The 15,677-nt window shown below is 37.2% G+C and overlaps 1 protein-coding gene across 2 annotated transcripts in view; it reads left to right on the top strand.

The window, feature by feature from the left end:
- LOC150103592 (transmembrane protein 231) overlaps window positions 1–15,677 on the top strand; it is a 114,054-nt gene that overhangs the window by 34,229 nt on the left and 64,148 nt on the right. For both annotated transcript variants that reach the window (XM_090398340.1, XM_090398339.1), the window contains exon 4: window positions 8,769–8,912. In XM_090398340.1, coding sequence (XP_090254466.1) covers window positions 8,769–8,912 — 144 coding nt within the window. The remainder of the gene's footprint in view (window positions 1–8,768; window positions 8,913–15,677) is intronic.

Genomic DNA, 15,677 nt, shown 5'->3' with positions numbered 1-15,677 from the left:
AGGTATTGGTTTGGAAGGTAATCAAACAAAAAAGTTATCAAGAAGGTCTGTATGTGGAACTATAAGGTGGATGATTATCAGAAGCTCCATAGTCAACTAGCATCAATACATTGGATTGATGAATTGTGTAGAAAAAACGTTGACAGTGCATGGGAAATGATAAGGCAGTATCTAACACTTGCAGTGCATAACTGGATGCCAAGAGTTAAGCAAATAAATAGTGTTGGAGTAAGATGGATGCATGGTGAAATTAAGCACAGTGTTACAAAATAAGTTGTTATAGAGGAAGTACAAGACAGTTCTCAGTGAAGAGATGCATGAAGAATATAAAGTGCAGGCAAGAAAAGTGACAAGCATGGTTAAAAAAATAAAAAGTAGAATATGAGAGGAGATTGGCCAGTCAGGTCAAAGCTAATCCAAGGGAATTTTACTGCTGTGTGGCAAGCAAGAGGGAAAATAATTATGGTAGGTTGATACTGGTGGATAATTATGGTAGCAGAGTAACCATAGCAAATGATATAGTGGAATTATTTAATCAACACTTCATAGTGTATGTCGTAATGGTGTGAATAATTCTGTGTGACATGTAGAAGGGAGGCAAGAATTAAAGATGAAAGAATCAGATGTGTATCAAGTGTTACTTGGGTTAGATGTTAATAAGGCTGTGGGAATGGATTAATGAATTAATGAATGTGCAAAAGAGTTAACCATGCCCTTGTCCTTATTATGCTAATGAAAATCTTGTAGTGGGGAAGGTTCCTAAGGAGTGAAAGAAGGCAAAATAATACCTCTCCACAAGGATGGATTGAGAACAGAAGTTTCCAATTATAGACCGGTCTGTATATCTGCAGTTGTGATAAAAGTGTTGGAAAATTGGTTAGAAATAGAATATAGGATTGGGTTGATCGACATAAGATTCTCTATGATGGTCAGCATGGGTTTCTGAAGAGCAGGTCATGTTTTAGCAATCTGCTTATGTTTTATGATAAAGCGATGAATGTGTTGGATAAGGGAGAATCATATACAGTGGTATTCTTGGACTTTGCAAAAGTATTTGATAGAATACCATATAAGTTGGTGGACATAGGATAGGAATAGATAGTATATTAGTTAGATTAATTGGAGATTGGCTCTCTGAACGATGCCAGCAAGTTGTGTATGATGGAGCAGTGTCTCAGAAAAGGAAGGCGACCAGTGGTGTGCCTCAGGGTTCTGTTCTTAGCCCTCTACTGTTTAACTTATTTGTTAATGATATTTCATGTGGAATGCATTGCCCGAGTGTGTTGTGAGTGCAGATAGTGTAAATAATTTCAAAGCTCATTATGATAGTCATGTTGTGCCTGTCATAGACATGTCAACAGACTCCAAGATGAGTCTGACTGCATGAAGGTTACCAAATAATAATAATAATAGGGCATTCACAACATCTTCAAATGTCAGCAATCTGTTTACAACTTCATCAGCTGATATGCTCCTGATGAAGTCTTCTAAGGAGATGAAACTAATTTTGTGTTCATGTAATAATCTTTTATTGTCTTTTCTCTGCTTTTAGTTATTTGAATTTTTTCTGTTATGACATATAGGTAAGTAAATCCATTGCATCAAATATTATTATTACATCACACCTCCAGGGAGTCCAAAGACTCATCGAGGGAGGGCATCTACTCTACAGCTCTTTGTCTCACTACCCCACCAACCTTCATCATCTAACACCAATGCCATCTACCATCGACAACTACCACTAGTACTTTCACAGACAATCACAAATATCCATGCCCACAGCGGGATTTGACCTGCAGCCTTTTGGCTGGAGAGTGGACATGCTAACCACTTGGCCAACGGCCAGCAAAGGAGATTATTATTATTATTTCACACCTCCAGGAAGTCCAAGGACTCATCGAGGGAGGGCACCTACTCTACAACTCTGTCTCCACCACTCAATCCACCAACCGACCTCAACTACACCAACGCCATCTACCAGTGACCACCACCACTACAAATATTTCCACAGACAATCACAAACATCCATGCTCATGACTGGATTCGAACCTGCAGCCTTTTGGCTGGAGAGCAGATGTGCTAACCACTTGGCTAGTCAGGCTGGCTGAGTGGTTAGCATTTCATTCCATATAAAAGGAATGAAATAAGAGAATGAAAGGGGTAGATGGGGACCTAACCTTTTCCTAATATTTAGAATAAGCTAAATAAGTAGAATGTCTGCATGTGCAAGGTTTGGGCAAATTATCATATGATTATAATATGAGGGGAAAATTCCTTTTTGAAGTTGTTCAGGTGTCAGAAATGTTTGACAGGAAGAAGGAATTAATTTAATTATTAGATTTATGGATTAAAGGTTTAAATGAAGTGTTGCCTCTTGAACATAATAGCATCATGAAGTTTAAGGCAATGATTTTCATTATTATCTTCATCTAATTCAAAGTTTTTTGTATTATAACTATACTTTCTGTGAGCTGTCTTACTGTCTTGTGGAAAGAACAAGTGTTGATTCTTAATATTGTTCACTATAGTAATTTTATCATCAAATAAACAGTTATGATACTTTTTGAACGCATTCATCAATGAGGCACTTGCAGCTTGTTCTGGCAACCCGTTCCCTCCCATTCACTACCCTCCAAACAAACAGTTAGTCCTCGCATCATTGCTACCCACACTCTTGCATAATTTCTTGCATGATGCATTGTTTTCCCCTCTTACCATGTATTGAAAAAATTCTGTGTGATTTTATAAAACCTTTTTAATAATGTATGTTTCTATCATATCCCTTCTTTTCCATTAATCTTCATAATCCACAGGCCTTCATTTTATCCTCATAAGGAGCATTCTGTAGATCTGTCACAAACTCGATCATTTATGTGCATATCTTTTCCGCCACTTATTCATCCCCAAGGAATTCATTGACCAAATCTATGCAAACGAGTTCAGATTATTAAAGCTTATAAAGAACAATAATATTAAAGCTTATTGTTATTGTAAGCTTTAATGTTATTTATCTGGCTTCATTATTTTGCTGCAGTCCATTACCATCGATGTTGCACACAGCTTGTGATCTCCTCATCCCAAAGTGTATGACCTTACCCTTTGCCACTTTAAATTGGCAGCTGTTATCCATTGTCATATTGCCAATCTAAATTATCTCGCAGGATCTATATATCATCTTTATTTACTGTCACTTTTACAGTTGATGTATGTTTGGTATGTACACTTTGTAGACAGTCCTTGTCTGATATTTGAAGCATTGTGTTGGAATAATGAGCCCTTTCATTTCTTGTAATTAAGTGAGTTATTTCTTCAGTTCTGTTTACCTCTGGTTTCAGTTAGTCGTATGACTAACTGAAATCTTAATTTCTTTATTAAGCAAAACTTAGCATGTTAATAAGAAACTTTTACTGTAATAGACAGAAATGCTGTTATGCTGGATTAAAGTTGATATTTATTACATAGCTTTTGTGTACTGAAGATAGTGCTCTATTTCTTCTGCATTATATTCAATACTTTAAATAGTGCTCCATTGCTCTAGCTCTTCTTGTTTTCATGAAAATGAATTATATATTAATATATTATTAATATTATATTAATAAATATTGCCGCTAGAGTGACTCATGGTGTGTGTAGTGTTTGTTGAAAGCTCCTGATAAGGTAAGTGTTATTTTAAGTTATCATTGACAATTTTGCTTGAATATTACGTAGTTTTGTTTGCTTTTCGTATCTTTGTCTGTCTGTTTGTGTATTTTTGGTGTTGTTTCAATATTATTAATTCGATAAGATACGATAGAAGCGTGCACATGGCTCCGGGTAAGAAGAAAAATGGTGGCTATTAATAATGGTTTGCCATCTTTGTTCAATAACGGTAACATAAAGGAGATTATTCAGTGTACTATCTGCGAAATGTATGCATTGCGGAGAGTGGTTGGAGTATGGTTAGATGCTGATAGTGGAGTGAATGTGTGCAGACAATGTAAGGAAAATGAGGAATTACAGTGTGTTTCAGGTGATATTTATAGTGTGATATTTTTGTCAAATTTCAGAATGTAGAAAATAGCGATATGATAAGAAATTGCGAGGTTGTACCAGAGAGCTGTGTGGGTGACGTAGAAAGTGAGAATGAAGGTATTAATACAGAGCAAATTAATGGTTTAACAGATAATAAAAAAGATGAGATAGATGCAATGAGTGAGATCGCACGATTGAGCAGAGTGATACATAGGGCAAAGCGGCAGCTGGAGCGTATGCACAAATGTCTACCGAGTGTACCAGCCAATAAAAAAAAAGTATGATAGGAAAAATATGAGTATGATTGTGAACGTAAACAAAATGAAGGAGCGAGTGCTGTATGGAGATTCGTTAGTACGAGATGTGATAGTAGAGAATTTGACAAAATCGTACCAACCTGGTGCGACCATTAGGGACGTGAGTATTAGGAAGCAAAAGCAAAGGGTCAAAGAAATGATAGTGGTAGCAGGTACGAATGATTTGAAAGGAGATAAAATGGAAATGATAGAGGATTTGAAGGAATTGTTTGAGGTAGCAAAAGAGAAGAGTGAGAGAGTTAGGATGATTAGTCTTTTCTGCGGTATGACAGTGAAGAGTTTAGAAGGAGAGCCATAATTGCAAATGACTTTATGCGTGGGTTATGCAGGATGAGTGGTGTGGAATTTGTGGATGTGTGGAGTGAGTTCGATGGGTGAAAGGATCTATATAAGATGGATGGTTTGCATTTGAATAGATTCGGTGTAAGGAGACTTGAAAAAAAAGTCTTGTTGAATGAAGTGGATGTGCAGAATCAGGGAAACTAGATTTATTAAGGGGGGGGGGTGATATGCAGACCTTAGGGAGGCAGTTGAGTGCATGAATGAGTATAATATGCTCGAGCGAATAAGGAGGACAACAAATCAGAATGGGATAGTTAGTATAAGGCATCAAGGTAGGGATGGGGCTAATGGGGGTCTGCAATTCGTGTATACTAATGCTAGGAGTATTAGCAACAAGAAGGAAGAATTTTTTGCCTTGGTTGGCACTTACAGACCACAGGTTATTGGCATTAGTGAAACATGGCTGACTGAAGATGATATAGCTAGTGGGATTGAATGTGAGGGGTATAGTGTGTTCAGGAATGACAGAGAGAATAAAATGGGGGAGGAGTATTATTGATGATAGCTGATGAGCTGCAGCCAAAGAGAATAGAAGTTGAATTGCAGGATAGAGAAAAGAGCACATTTGAGACCATTTGGTGTGAGATTGAGGCTAGCAGAACAAAATATACAATTGGGTGCTGCTATAGACCTGGTGATGGAAAAGATGGTGGAGATAGTATGCATAAGCAAATAGAAGAAATGAGTGGAGGGAGGGTAATTATTATGGGAGATTTCAACTATGGTAGCATTGATTGGAGGGAGGAGAGGACACATGGGAGAAAGGAATTGGATTTTATGCAGTTATTAAGGGATAACTATCTGCGACAGCATGTAATGGATAATATTAGCAGTCATAGAGTGCTTGACCTAGTAATTGCATCTGAGGCTTTGACTGTAACGAATATGACCACATTGCCACCAATTTGTGAGAGCGATCATAGGGTCTTGACTTGGGAGGTGGCTAAAGGTGTGGAATTTACAATTAAGACAGGGTACATGTGGAATTATCGGGATGGTAAGTATGACAAACTTAGGAGTTTGATTGGTTCAGTGCCATGGCATGTAAAACTGCAAGGGCTGGATATTGATAGTGCATGGGAGGCGATTAAGAAGTGTTTGCAGGAGGCAATGGCTAACTATATACCTAGAGTCTGAATAATAAATCAAGTAAGGATTAAATGGATGAATAACACCATTAAGCTTGAGCTGCAAAAAAAGAAACAACTGTGGAGGGAATTTAAGGAGAATGGTGACCTGCAGGCACATGAACGGTATAAAGCCCAGACCAGAAGGGTAACAAGTGTGGTAAGAAAAGCAAAAGCGGATTATGAAAGAACAATTAGCCATGCAGGCTAAAGAGAATCCCAAACACTTTTTCCGATATGTTGCAAGTAAAAGAAAAAATGGATACGGAAGAGTGATTTTAAAGAATGCCGATGGTAGGGAGGTAACCGAATCAGTTGATATAGTAGAATTACTGAGTGAGCACTTTGCAAGAGTATATCATCCATGTGGTGACATTGCAGAAATGGAAGAACAAACAGCTTATATGGAAATTGTGGTGAATGAAGTGAAGGTGAATAGTCTATTACAAAACCTCGATGTCAATTCATCTGCGGGATTGGATGGTATACCAGCTCGTGTCGTATGAGAAGCGGCTAAAGAATTGTCAGTGCCTTTGACCATTTTGTTTAATTTCAGTCTCGGGTCTGGGTTAGTCCCAAGGGGGTGGAAAGAGGGGGAAATAGTTCCACTGCATAAAGGAGGTTCCAAGACTGCTGTTGAAAATTACCGGCCGATCAGCATATCAGGAATTGTTGTCAAGGTCTTGGAGAAAATAGTCAAGAGGAAAATACAAGATTGGATAGATGAAAATGGGATACTGTATGGGGGGATAGCATGGTTTTGTGAAGGGTAGATCATGCCTCAGTAACTTGCTCACGTTCTATAACACAGTGATGGCTGAACGGGATAAGGGTAATGGGTTTACAGTGATTCTACTGGACCTTGCTAAAGCCTTTGATAGAATACTACTTGGAATTCTAATCAATAAACCCAGCATATGAGAATGAATATGGGGTTGGTGAGATGGATAGGAGGGCGGTTGATGGAGAGATATCAGAGAGTAGTTTATTCAGGAGTAGAGTCCAAAAGACGGCCTGTGACTAGTGGTGTGCCGCAGGGTTCTGTTCTTGGACCACTACTGTTTAACTTGTTCATTAACGATATAGGAAAGGAACTGTGCATCTGTTTGCGGATGATGCAAAGTTAGGTAGAGCAATAAGGAATGCTCAGGATGTCAAAATTTTGCAGGATGATTTGGATAGTTTGGAGGACTGTGCTAAGGAGAATGGATGTCAATTTAATGTGGAAAAATGTAAGGTTTTGCATTTTGGGGTGAAAAAATTAGCAGCAGTATATCACATTGGTGGAACTGTACTCCAGGAGATTGACAAGGCCAGGGATTTGGGAGTGTTGGTGGATAGAGAGTTGAAGTTTAGGGGGACACATTACAAAAGTGGCTAAATCAGCTCATCAAATCACTTGGTTGCTGAAAAACACTTTACAGAGCTTGTTCCTCTGTATCGAGTCTTGATAAGACTACTGTGCCCAGATATGGGCACCAGGGTTTCTTCTCGATGGGGAGTCGGTGGAGAGGATCCAGAGACGAGTGACGAAGATAATAGCAGGACTATGGAATGAACCTTATGAGAACAGGTTGAAGATTTGTGGGCTGCAGAAATGGGTTGATAGGCAGAAAAGGGGTGATATGATTGAGACATTCAAATTACTGAAGGATTTCTATAAGATTAATTCGGAAGATATTTTTGAGAATAGGACTGGTAGTGGGAGGACTAGGGGCCATCCATGGAAGCTTAGTAAGAGTGGTTAGCAAGGGTGTTAGAGCTAGGTTTTTTACTTGGAGAGTGGTAAATGAGTGGAATAAGCTGCCAGAGTCTGTTGTGGGTGCCATGACTGTAAATGAGTTCAAGGTGGAGTATGATAGATACTGTGTGAATGTTGAATAGTTGTTCTTGACATGATGTTGGGCCTCTCTCGATGAGTTTAAGGACTCCTTGGAGCTGCCCGTAATAATAATATATTAAGCATAATTTTGTATAAAAAAAATTAAAAAAACTATACATTACACTGAATTCTCATTCAAAAGTGCACCATTATAGTAAACATATTCACAACTATCAAAAAAAAGTCCTGGTCAGTCTCATAGAACCAATGCAGTGTTTGCAGAAATCACTTATTGTAAACCTTTTGCTATAACAAACGACTCTGTATAGATAGGCTTAGGTGTTGGTGGTTATAAGTGTTTCATGATATAAACAACAACAAAATAAAGAAGAAAAAAAACAATTAATTTATTGAACGTGATGGTACTTTGCTGCTTTTTTTTTTAACCAATATCATTAGAGCACAAATTATAACTGTGATAAATACATAGCACTTACATTGTTATAGACACAGTTCAAGTTATAACTGAAGTGCATTATCCGTGGGCCAGATAACAATGAAGTTAATTTGAAAAAGTCAGGCTCAGTATAGTCTTAGAAAAACTGTCTCCCAGATCTTTAACAGATTATTTCAGCCCTGCTTGTTGAGGTTAGGGGGAGCACTTCATAGATTCTGATTCTCAAAATAGTCTCCTAGACCTAGTGACTTCTGTGTAGCAGAGCTGTCTTCTTCCATTTAATCATATGTGAAGAATATCCAAAGCATTAACTTCATTGTTATCTAGTCCCTAGGGAGTATTTTCTTAAAGCATTAGTTCCTCTTCAGTTACGGTTTAAATTGTTTCTACAACAATCTGAGTGCTATGTATTTACAATTATAATTTGTGTCCTGATGATTCTGGTTAGAAAACCACTGAATATTAGAAAGTTTAATAATTTTTTGTTTTTAAATTTTAGTCTTGTTTCTAATGTTAAGCACTATTATGAACAAATCATTGACCATTCCCTTGGTCTTTGTATCTACTTAGGGGTTGACTCTAATTATATCTTTAACAGAAAATTATTCTGTTCATATTAATTTTAATTTTGCTTCTAAAGTAAACTAGTTATTTCTTAATCTTGTTTAAAGATATTTTGTTGTCTTTTCTAGTTATATTCTCTTTTTCAAATGGAAGGATTGGCTTTCATTCAGCATGACTCTCCATTGTCTGGAGCATCTCTGCAAGTTATCGGGGAACTGAAATTGCATCAAAGAGAACCATTACGACATAAAGGCAGAGACTTGAGGTATAATGTATGTAAAAATAGTAGTTGTATAAATTAAATAAATGTTTTCATAAGTTGGATGAAATGTCTTAGATAACACAGTCCAACACAATTTTTGCTGACTTTTATATGAGACTTGTTTTTTACTAATTTGGGTGCACTGATTTCAAATATCAAACCCATTTTTCTCTATCACGCCAGGTTTTTCCTCTATGGCATTTTCTTTTTGCTAATTTGTAAGTTTTTGATAGTTTTGAGGAGGCAGTACTATTTAGAGGATCAAAAAAATCGATTTTTTAATATTATTTTCTGAAAGTATGTACTTTTAAAAATCTGTTCCTAACTTTTTATCAAGAAATTCGAAAAATTCCCAAAGATATAGCCTATTATTCAAAGCAGTGCGCAGATCAGAATCGGAGTGCTCACCGCTCTCGCTTGTTAGTAAACGAATAAATGTGTAAGAACCTGCAACGGCACATACTGGCGCTTTGAATGTGAGAGAGGCCGATTAGATACATAACTACTTAACAATATTCATTAAAAATTACAAGAATATTTATAAAAAAATAATTTTACTTACACACGAGTTTCAGGGAATAAATTTTTGTTTGTAGCAATTTCTGCTGTGTGTTCTGTTTTGGCAATCCCTTTGAATACTCCAACAGTAGTCGCCACCATGTGAGAATCCCATCTTCCATAGTTTTTAAGTCTTGATGAAATCTTTTGCCTTGTTCATCGCTTACAACACCTAAATTCTCGGGAAATCTATCAAGATGACTGTATAGGAAATGAAGCTTTATGCTCATGTTGCAACCTAGGCGCTGGAAATTTTCAAGCATTGTTTCCACTAGATCTTTGTAATTGCATGCTTTTTTGTTTCCAAGAAAATTATTCGCAACCATTGTAAATGAAGTCCAGGCCTCTTTCTCAATTTCGTTCGTAGAGTTGATGAAATTTGGGTCTCTCATTATTAAAGTTCTAATTTGCGGTCCATCAAATACACCGGCTTTAATTTTTTCATAACTAAGTCGTGGAAATTTTTCACATATGTATTGGAAACAGTCACCTTGTAAATCTAAAGCTTTAACATACTGCTTCATAAGACCTAGTTTGATGTGTAGAGGTGGTAAAATGATTTTTTCTCTGTTGATTAAAGGTTGATTTATAACATTCTGTTCTCCAACATTTAAGGATATTCTAAGAGGCCAATGTTTCTGACTCCAGTGTTGGTTTCTAGCTCGACTATCCCAAAAGCATAGAAAACACGGAAACTTTCTATATCCTCTTTGAAAGCCAAGTAAAAAGTTCACCATTTTAAGATCCACACAGATGATCCAGTTATGGTCTGTATATTTTAATAACTTCAGAACCTTTATAATTTTCCCATATGTTTCCTTTAAGTGGACTGAATAGCCAATAGGAATTAAGCCATATACATTCCCATTGTAGTAAGACACACTTGAGACTTCTGCTTGAACTGTCGATAAATAAACGCCACTCATTTGGATGATATTGTACAACACTCATTTCAGTTAGTAAACCTGACACATTGTTACAGTAAACAAACCCACACTCGTGTTTAAAATATTGTACAAGATTACTTTCCCTGCTACGATAAAAAGTTATCTTCGTATCTTGCTCCAGTAAGTTTTTTTCATTTAATCTTGAAGCTAACAATTCCAATGATTCCTTTGATAGGCCCAAATCTCTTACTAAGTCATTCAATTCTGCTTGAGTAAAACGTTGCAGTCCAGAACTAGAAATTAAATTTTCATTGTCTAAATCAACATCCGGGTCTTGCTCCTCAAGAACATCTGGCATATCCCGATCATGCTTGTTTTCAAGTAAAGGAAGTCCTTTATAAATTGGCACGGCTATTTCATTGGAATGAGCAACTGGCCGAATTGCTGAGTCGATATTTGGATACACAATTTTTTTCTTATTCTTCTTATTATAACCAGAAGTCTGAACTAAACAAAAATAGCAATCATCTACGTGATTTTTCGGTTCACGCCAAATCATTGAAATGCCAAAAGCTAATTTTTGGCGTTACCTTGCTCCACTGTCGTAAATTTTCTACACATGACTTACACACTTTATTTGGAGCCCATGACTTGTCCTGATCTGCAATTTTTACATCAAAGTATGCAAAGTACACTTTCATAACGAAATCAGTGATATTTGTCCTTTGACTGGGAACAGTAAAGCTGCCACAAATGTAGCAGAAGGAATCTACGCTATTGACACAATTTTGAGTAGTAGACATGATGTATTTTCTTCACTGCTGACTAACATGCAATTAACAAGACAAAAAAAACCAGAGACTTTATTGAAACGTTATATGCGCTCATCATACTTTCACAATCGATTAATGATTGATTGATTTCGATCGTTCTTTGTCCGCTATGACGCATATAGCATTCATTTGTTTTAGGCAGTTGTCATCGCCTACTTTTCACCACCTAAATGTATTAGGTCGGTTATCATCCTCTCTTGCATTCAAAGCGCCAGTACGTGCCGTTGCAGGTTCTTACGCATTTATTCGTTTACTAACAAGCGAGAGCGGTGAGCACTCCGATTCTGATCTGCGCACTGCTTTGAATAATAGGCTATATCTTCGGGAATTTTTCGAATTTCTTGATAAAAAGTTAGGAACAGATTTTTAAAAGTACATACTTTCAGAAAATAATATTAAAATATCAATTTTTTTGATCCTCTAAATAGTACTGCCTCCTTAAAACTATCAAAAACTTACAAATTAGCAAAAAGAAAATGCCATAGAGGAAAAACCTGATGTGATAGAGAAAAAGGGTTTGATATTTGAAATCAGTGCACCCAAATTAGTAAAAAACAAGTGTCAGATCATAATCAGCAGAAAAAAAAAAATTTTTTTTCTGTTGCGCAGTGTAATCATTAATTATTTTGATAGAATGCTCTACTATGTCATTTTACACAAATTATGGACTTTACAGTTAATTTTCCAACGTGTTTTGACTTATTAAGGTCATCATCTGGAGTATACACATAAATACAGAGACATGCTAAATTACATTTAATATAGTATGTTGAAGAGAATGATTTTAACAATGGTTATTCTACTGGCCTGACCTGTAGTAAAATACAATTACAATAAATAAATGAAATAAAATAAAATAAATTAACTACATCAAAGCTATATTCTATTTAAGAAAACATCAGAGAAACATTCTTTCATATAGATAGTTTTGTTGCAGTGAAAATGATGTCCTAATTTTTATTATTATTATTATTTCGGGCAACTCCAAGGAGTCGACAGACTCATCAAGTGAGGCCGGCCCTAACATCATGTCAAGAACAACTATTCAACATTCACACGGTATCTATCATACCTCGCCTTGAGCTCATTAACGGTTATAGCACCCACAACAGACTGGCAGCTTATTCCACTCATTTACCATTCTCCAAGTAAAAGACCTAGCTCTAACACCCTTGCTAACCACACTCTTACCAAGCTTCCATGGATGGCCCCTAGTCCTCCCACTACCAGTCCTATTCTCAAAAATATCTTCCGAATTAATCTTATAGAAACCCTTCAGTAATTAGAATGTCTCAATCATATCACCCCTTTTCTGCCTATCAACCCATTTCTGCAGCCCACAAATCTTCAACCTGTTCTCATAAGGTTCATTCCATAGTCCTGCTATTATCTTCGTCACTCGTCTCTGGATCCTGTCCACCTACTCCCCATCGAGAAGAAACCCTGGTGCCCATATCTGGACACAGTAGTCTTATCAAGGCTCGATACAGAGAAACAATAACCTGTTTGTCTCTGCTCGTTAAAGTGTTTTTCAGCAACCAAGTGATTTGATGAGCTGATTTAGCCACTTTTGTAATGTGTCCCCTAAACTTCAACTCCCTATCCACCAACACACTCCGAAATCCCTGGCCTCATCAATCTCCTGGAGTACAATTTCACCAATGTGATATACTGCTGCTAATCTTTTCACTCCAAAATGCATAACCTTACACTTTGCCACATTAAATTGACGTTGTGTCCTGAATAAACTAAGAAATGTTTTAACACGAATTATTCAGGACACAACTTTAATTAAACATAGGCAGAGAATGTGGCATGTTGGCAATAGATTAGAAAGATAACTTTATGTATATAAATCAAAATTAAGAGCGAGAAATTGTACAAAATTGTATAAAAATGTTTGTAAGACCTAACCTGTAATGCATATGGGTCAGATATAAGAATTAAATAAAGCTGTTAATTCTATTTGAGAACTCCATTTCATGTATTATAAAGTAGCAAAGCCTGTGAGCGAGAGTTCAAGGGTCACCTTTAACCGTCCTGCATTACGCATACCAAAAGGGGGGGAAAGGTAGTTATAGGAAAGAGAAACTAAAGCGCCTTCCAAGAAGAACACAGCATGTGCACGTGCGATGTTATAAAGGGAGCTGGACGCCATGAAGTAAACCCACGTGACCGCATTGGCAGGTATCGCGATAGCCGAGAAACACCGAGAAGAGAAGGAAAACAAAAAGGGGAAGCAAACCCCACTCGGGGCTTTTTTTGGGGGGTTCCCTGTTTCCTGACCTCTCTTGGACGTAGGGCCCAGTCCGCTCTGACAGAGAAGTTCCTGGCTGGCCGTGGAAGGCATTGGTTCATCTGTTGCAGCATTTGAGAACCGCCTAGCTATCTCCTGAGACTAGGATAGCTGTGCGACGGAGGAACCAAGCAGATGCCGTCCATTCTGGCTATGCTCCCATGCCATATCCCCTTTCCTGCCGAGGTTCTAACTGTATATTTGATCGAAGGTGATCAGACGAAAAGCAAAGTGAAGAAGCCTTGATGACCAGACAAGGCAAGAAAAAAGACATAGCATCAATACAGAGACAGTAAAGTAGACTTTTGTATTGTGATTTCCAGTTAAGAAAGAGTGTTTCCCTAAGAAAGTTTGTGAATTGGACTAATTTTATGGAACTTTAAGAACTAACTGCAACTTGGCCCAGGCCCATTTGTTCGAGAATTATCTGCCTAACAAGACCATGTTTATTCTGCAGGAATTAATAGTAAATGTGTAGAGTGATATAACCAATGACCACGTGAATGTAAAAAGTGTGATAGATGTTAATGAGATAATGTTAAGATACTTATTGAGATAATATATAAGATACGGTCGTGCTATCGGAGAGCTCCTGAGAGATTTGTGTTTTTTGTTGATTTATTGGTGTTTTGGATTCAATTTAATAGACTTAAGTGTTTAATTTTGGTATATTATTAGAGCTTGATTAACGTGGTTAGTGTACTAAAGTGTTTTATAACATAATCTATGTCGGAAGTCGCCGCTAGATGAATTCGTAATGAGTAGTGTTCGTGCAAGCTCCAGATAAGATAAGTATCATTTTCAGTTATCGATACAAATTACTTAAAATTGTGTAGTTTTGTTTTGTTTGCCTTGCATATTTTAGTGCGTCTATTTTTGGTGTGTTATAACGTTTAATTTGACAAAACACGTTACAGATAAATATGGCACCTGTGCGTAGGAAAATGGCGGCCAGTAATGAAGGTTCGCCATCGTTATCAAAGAACGGTAGCATAAAAGAAATGAGTCAGTGTACTAGCTGTGAAATGTACGCTTTGCGGAGTGCGGTCGGAGTATGGTTAGATGATGATAAAGGATTGAATGTGTGTAGAAAATGTAGGGAGAATGCGAAATTGAAGTGTATTTCAGATCGTGAGTGTGATATTTTTGTCAACCTTCAAAATGAAGGAAATAGGGATATGACAAGAAACGGCAAGGTTGTACATGAAAATTGTGAGAGTGTGAATGTAGAAAGTGTGAATGATAGTATAAATGGTTTCTCAGAGAACAAAAAAGATGAGATAGATGCATTGAGTGAGATCGCGTTGTTGAATAGTGCGATAGAAAGAGCAAAACAGCAGCTAGAGTGCATGAACCAACCAATAATAAAAGGTATGACAGGAAAAATAGACGTATGAATGTGAACATGAAAAAAATGAAGGATAGAGTGCTGTATGGAGACTCGTTAGTACGAGGTGTGTTAATAAAGGATTTGACAAAATCGTACCAACCTGGTGCGACCATAAAGGACGTAACTGCGTCTATTAGAGAGCAAAAGGAAAGGGTGAAAGAAATGATTGTTGTGGCAGGTACGAATGATTTGAAAGGAGATAAAATGGAAATGATAGAAGACCTGAATGAATTGTTTGAGGTAGCAAAAGAAAAGAGTGAGAGAGTTAGAATGATTAGTCTTTTGCCACGGTATGACAGTGAAATGTTTAAAAGGAGGGCTATAATTGCAAATGACTTTATGCGTGGGTTATGTATGACGAGTGGTGTGGAATTTGTGGATGTGTGGAGTGAGTTTGATGGGCGAAAGGATCTATATAAGATGGATGGCTTGCATTTGAATGGTTACGGTGTAAGAAGACTTGAGAAAGTGTTGCTGAATGTAGTGGATGTGCAAATTCAGGGAAACTAGATTTGTTAGGGGGGGGGTAGAGATACAGTCCTTATGGAGGCAGTTGAATGTAAGAATGAATATAATATGCCAGAGCAAATAAGGACAACAAATCAGAGAGGGATAGTTAATATAAGGCATCAAGGTAGTGTTGGGGCTAATGGGGGTCTTAAATTCATGTACACTAATACTAGGAGTATTAGGAACAAGAAGGAAGAGTTTTTGGCCATGGTTGGCACTTCCAGACCACAGGTTATAGGTATTAGTGAAACATGGCTGACTGTAGATGATATAACTAGTGGGATTGAATGTGATGGGTATA

This window comes from Typopeltis vanoorti, chromosome 9, assembly GCF_054136105.1.
Source record: "Typopeltis vanoorti isolate ZY-2024b chromosome 9, IOZ_Tvanoo_1.0, whole genome shotgun sequence".
Lineage (NCBI taxonomy): Eukaryota > Metazoa > Arthropoda > Arachnida > Uropygi > Thelyphonidae > Typopeltis > Typopeltis vanoorti.
Note: the sequence above shows the minus strand (reverse complement) of the source record. Positions and strands in the feature narration are given on the sequence as shown.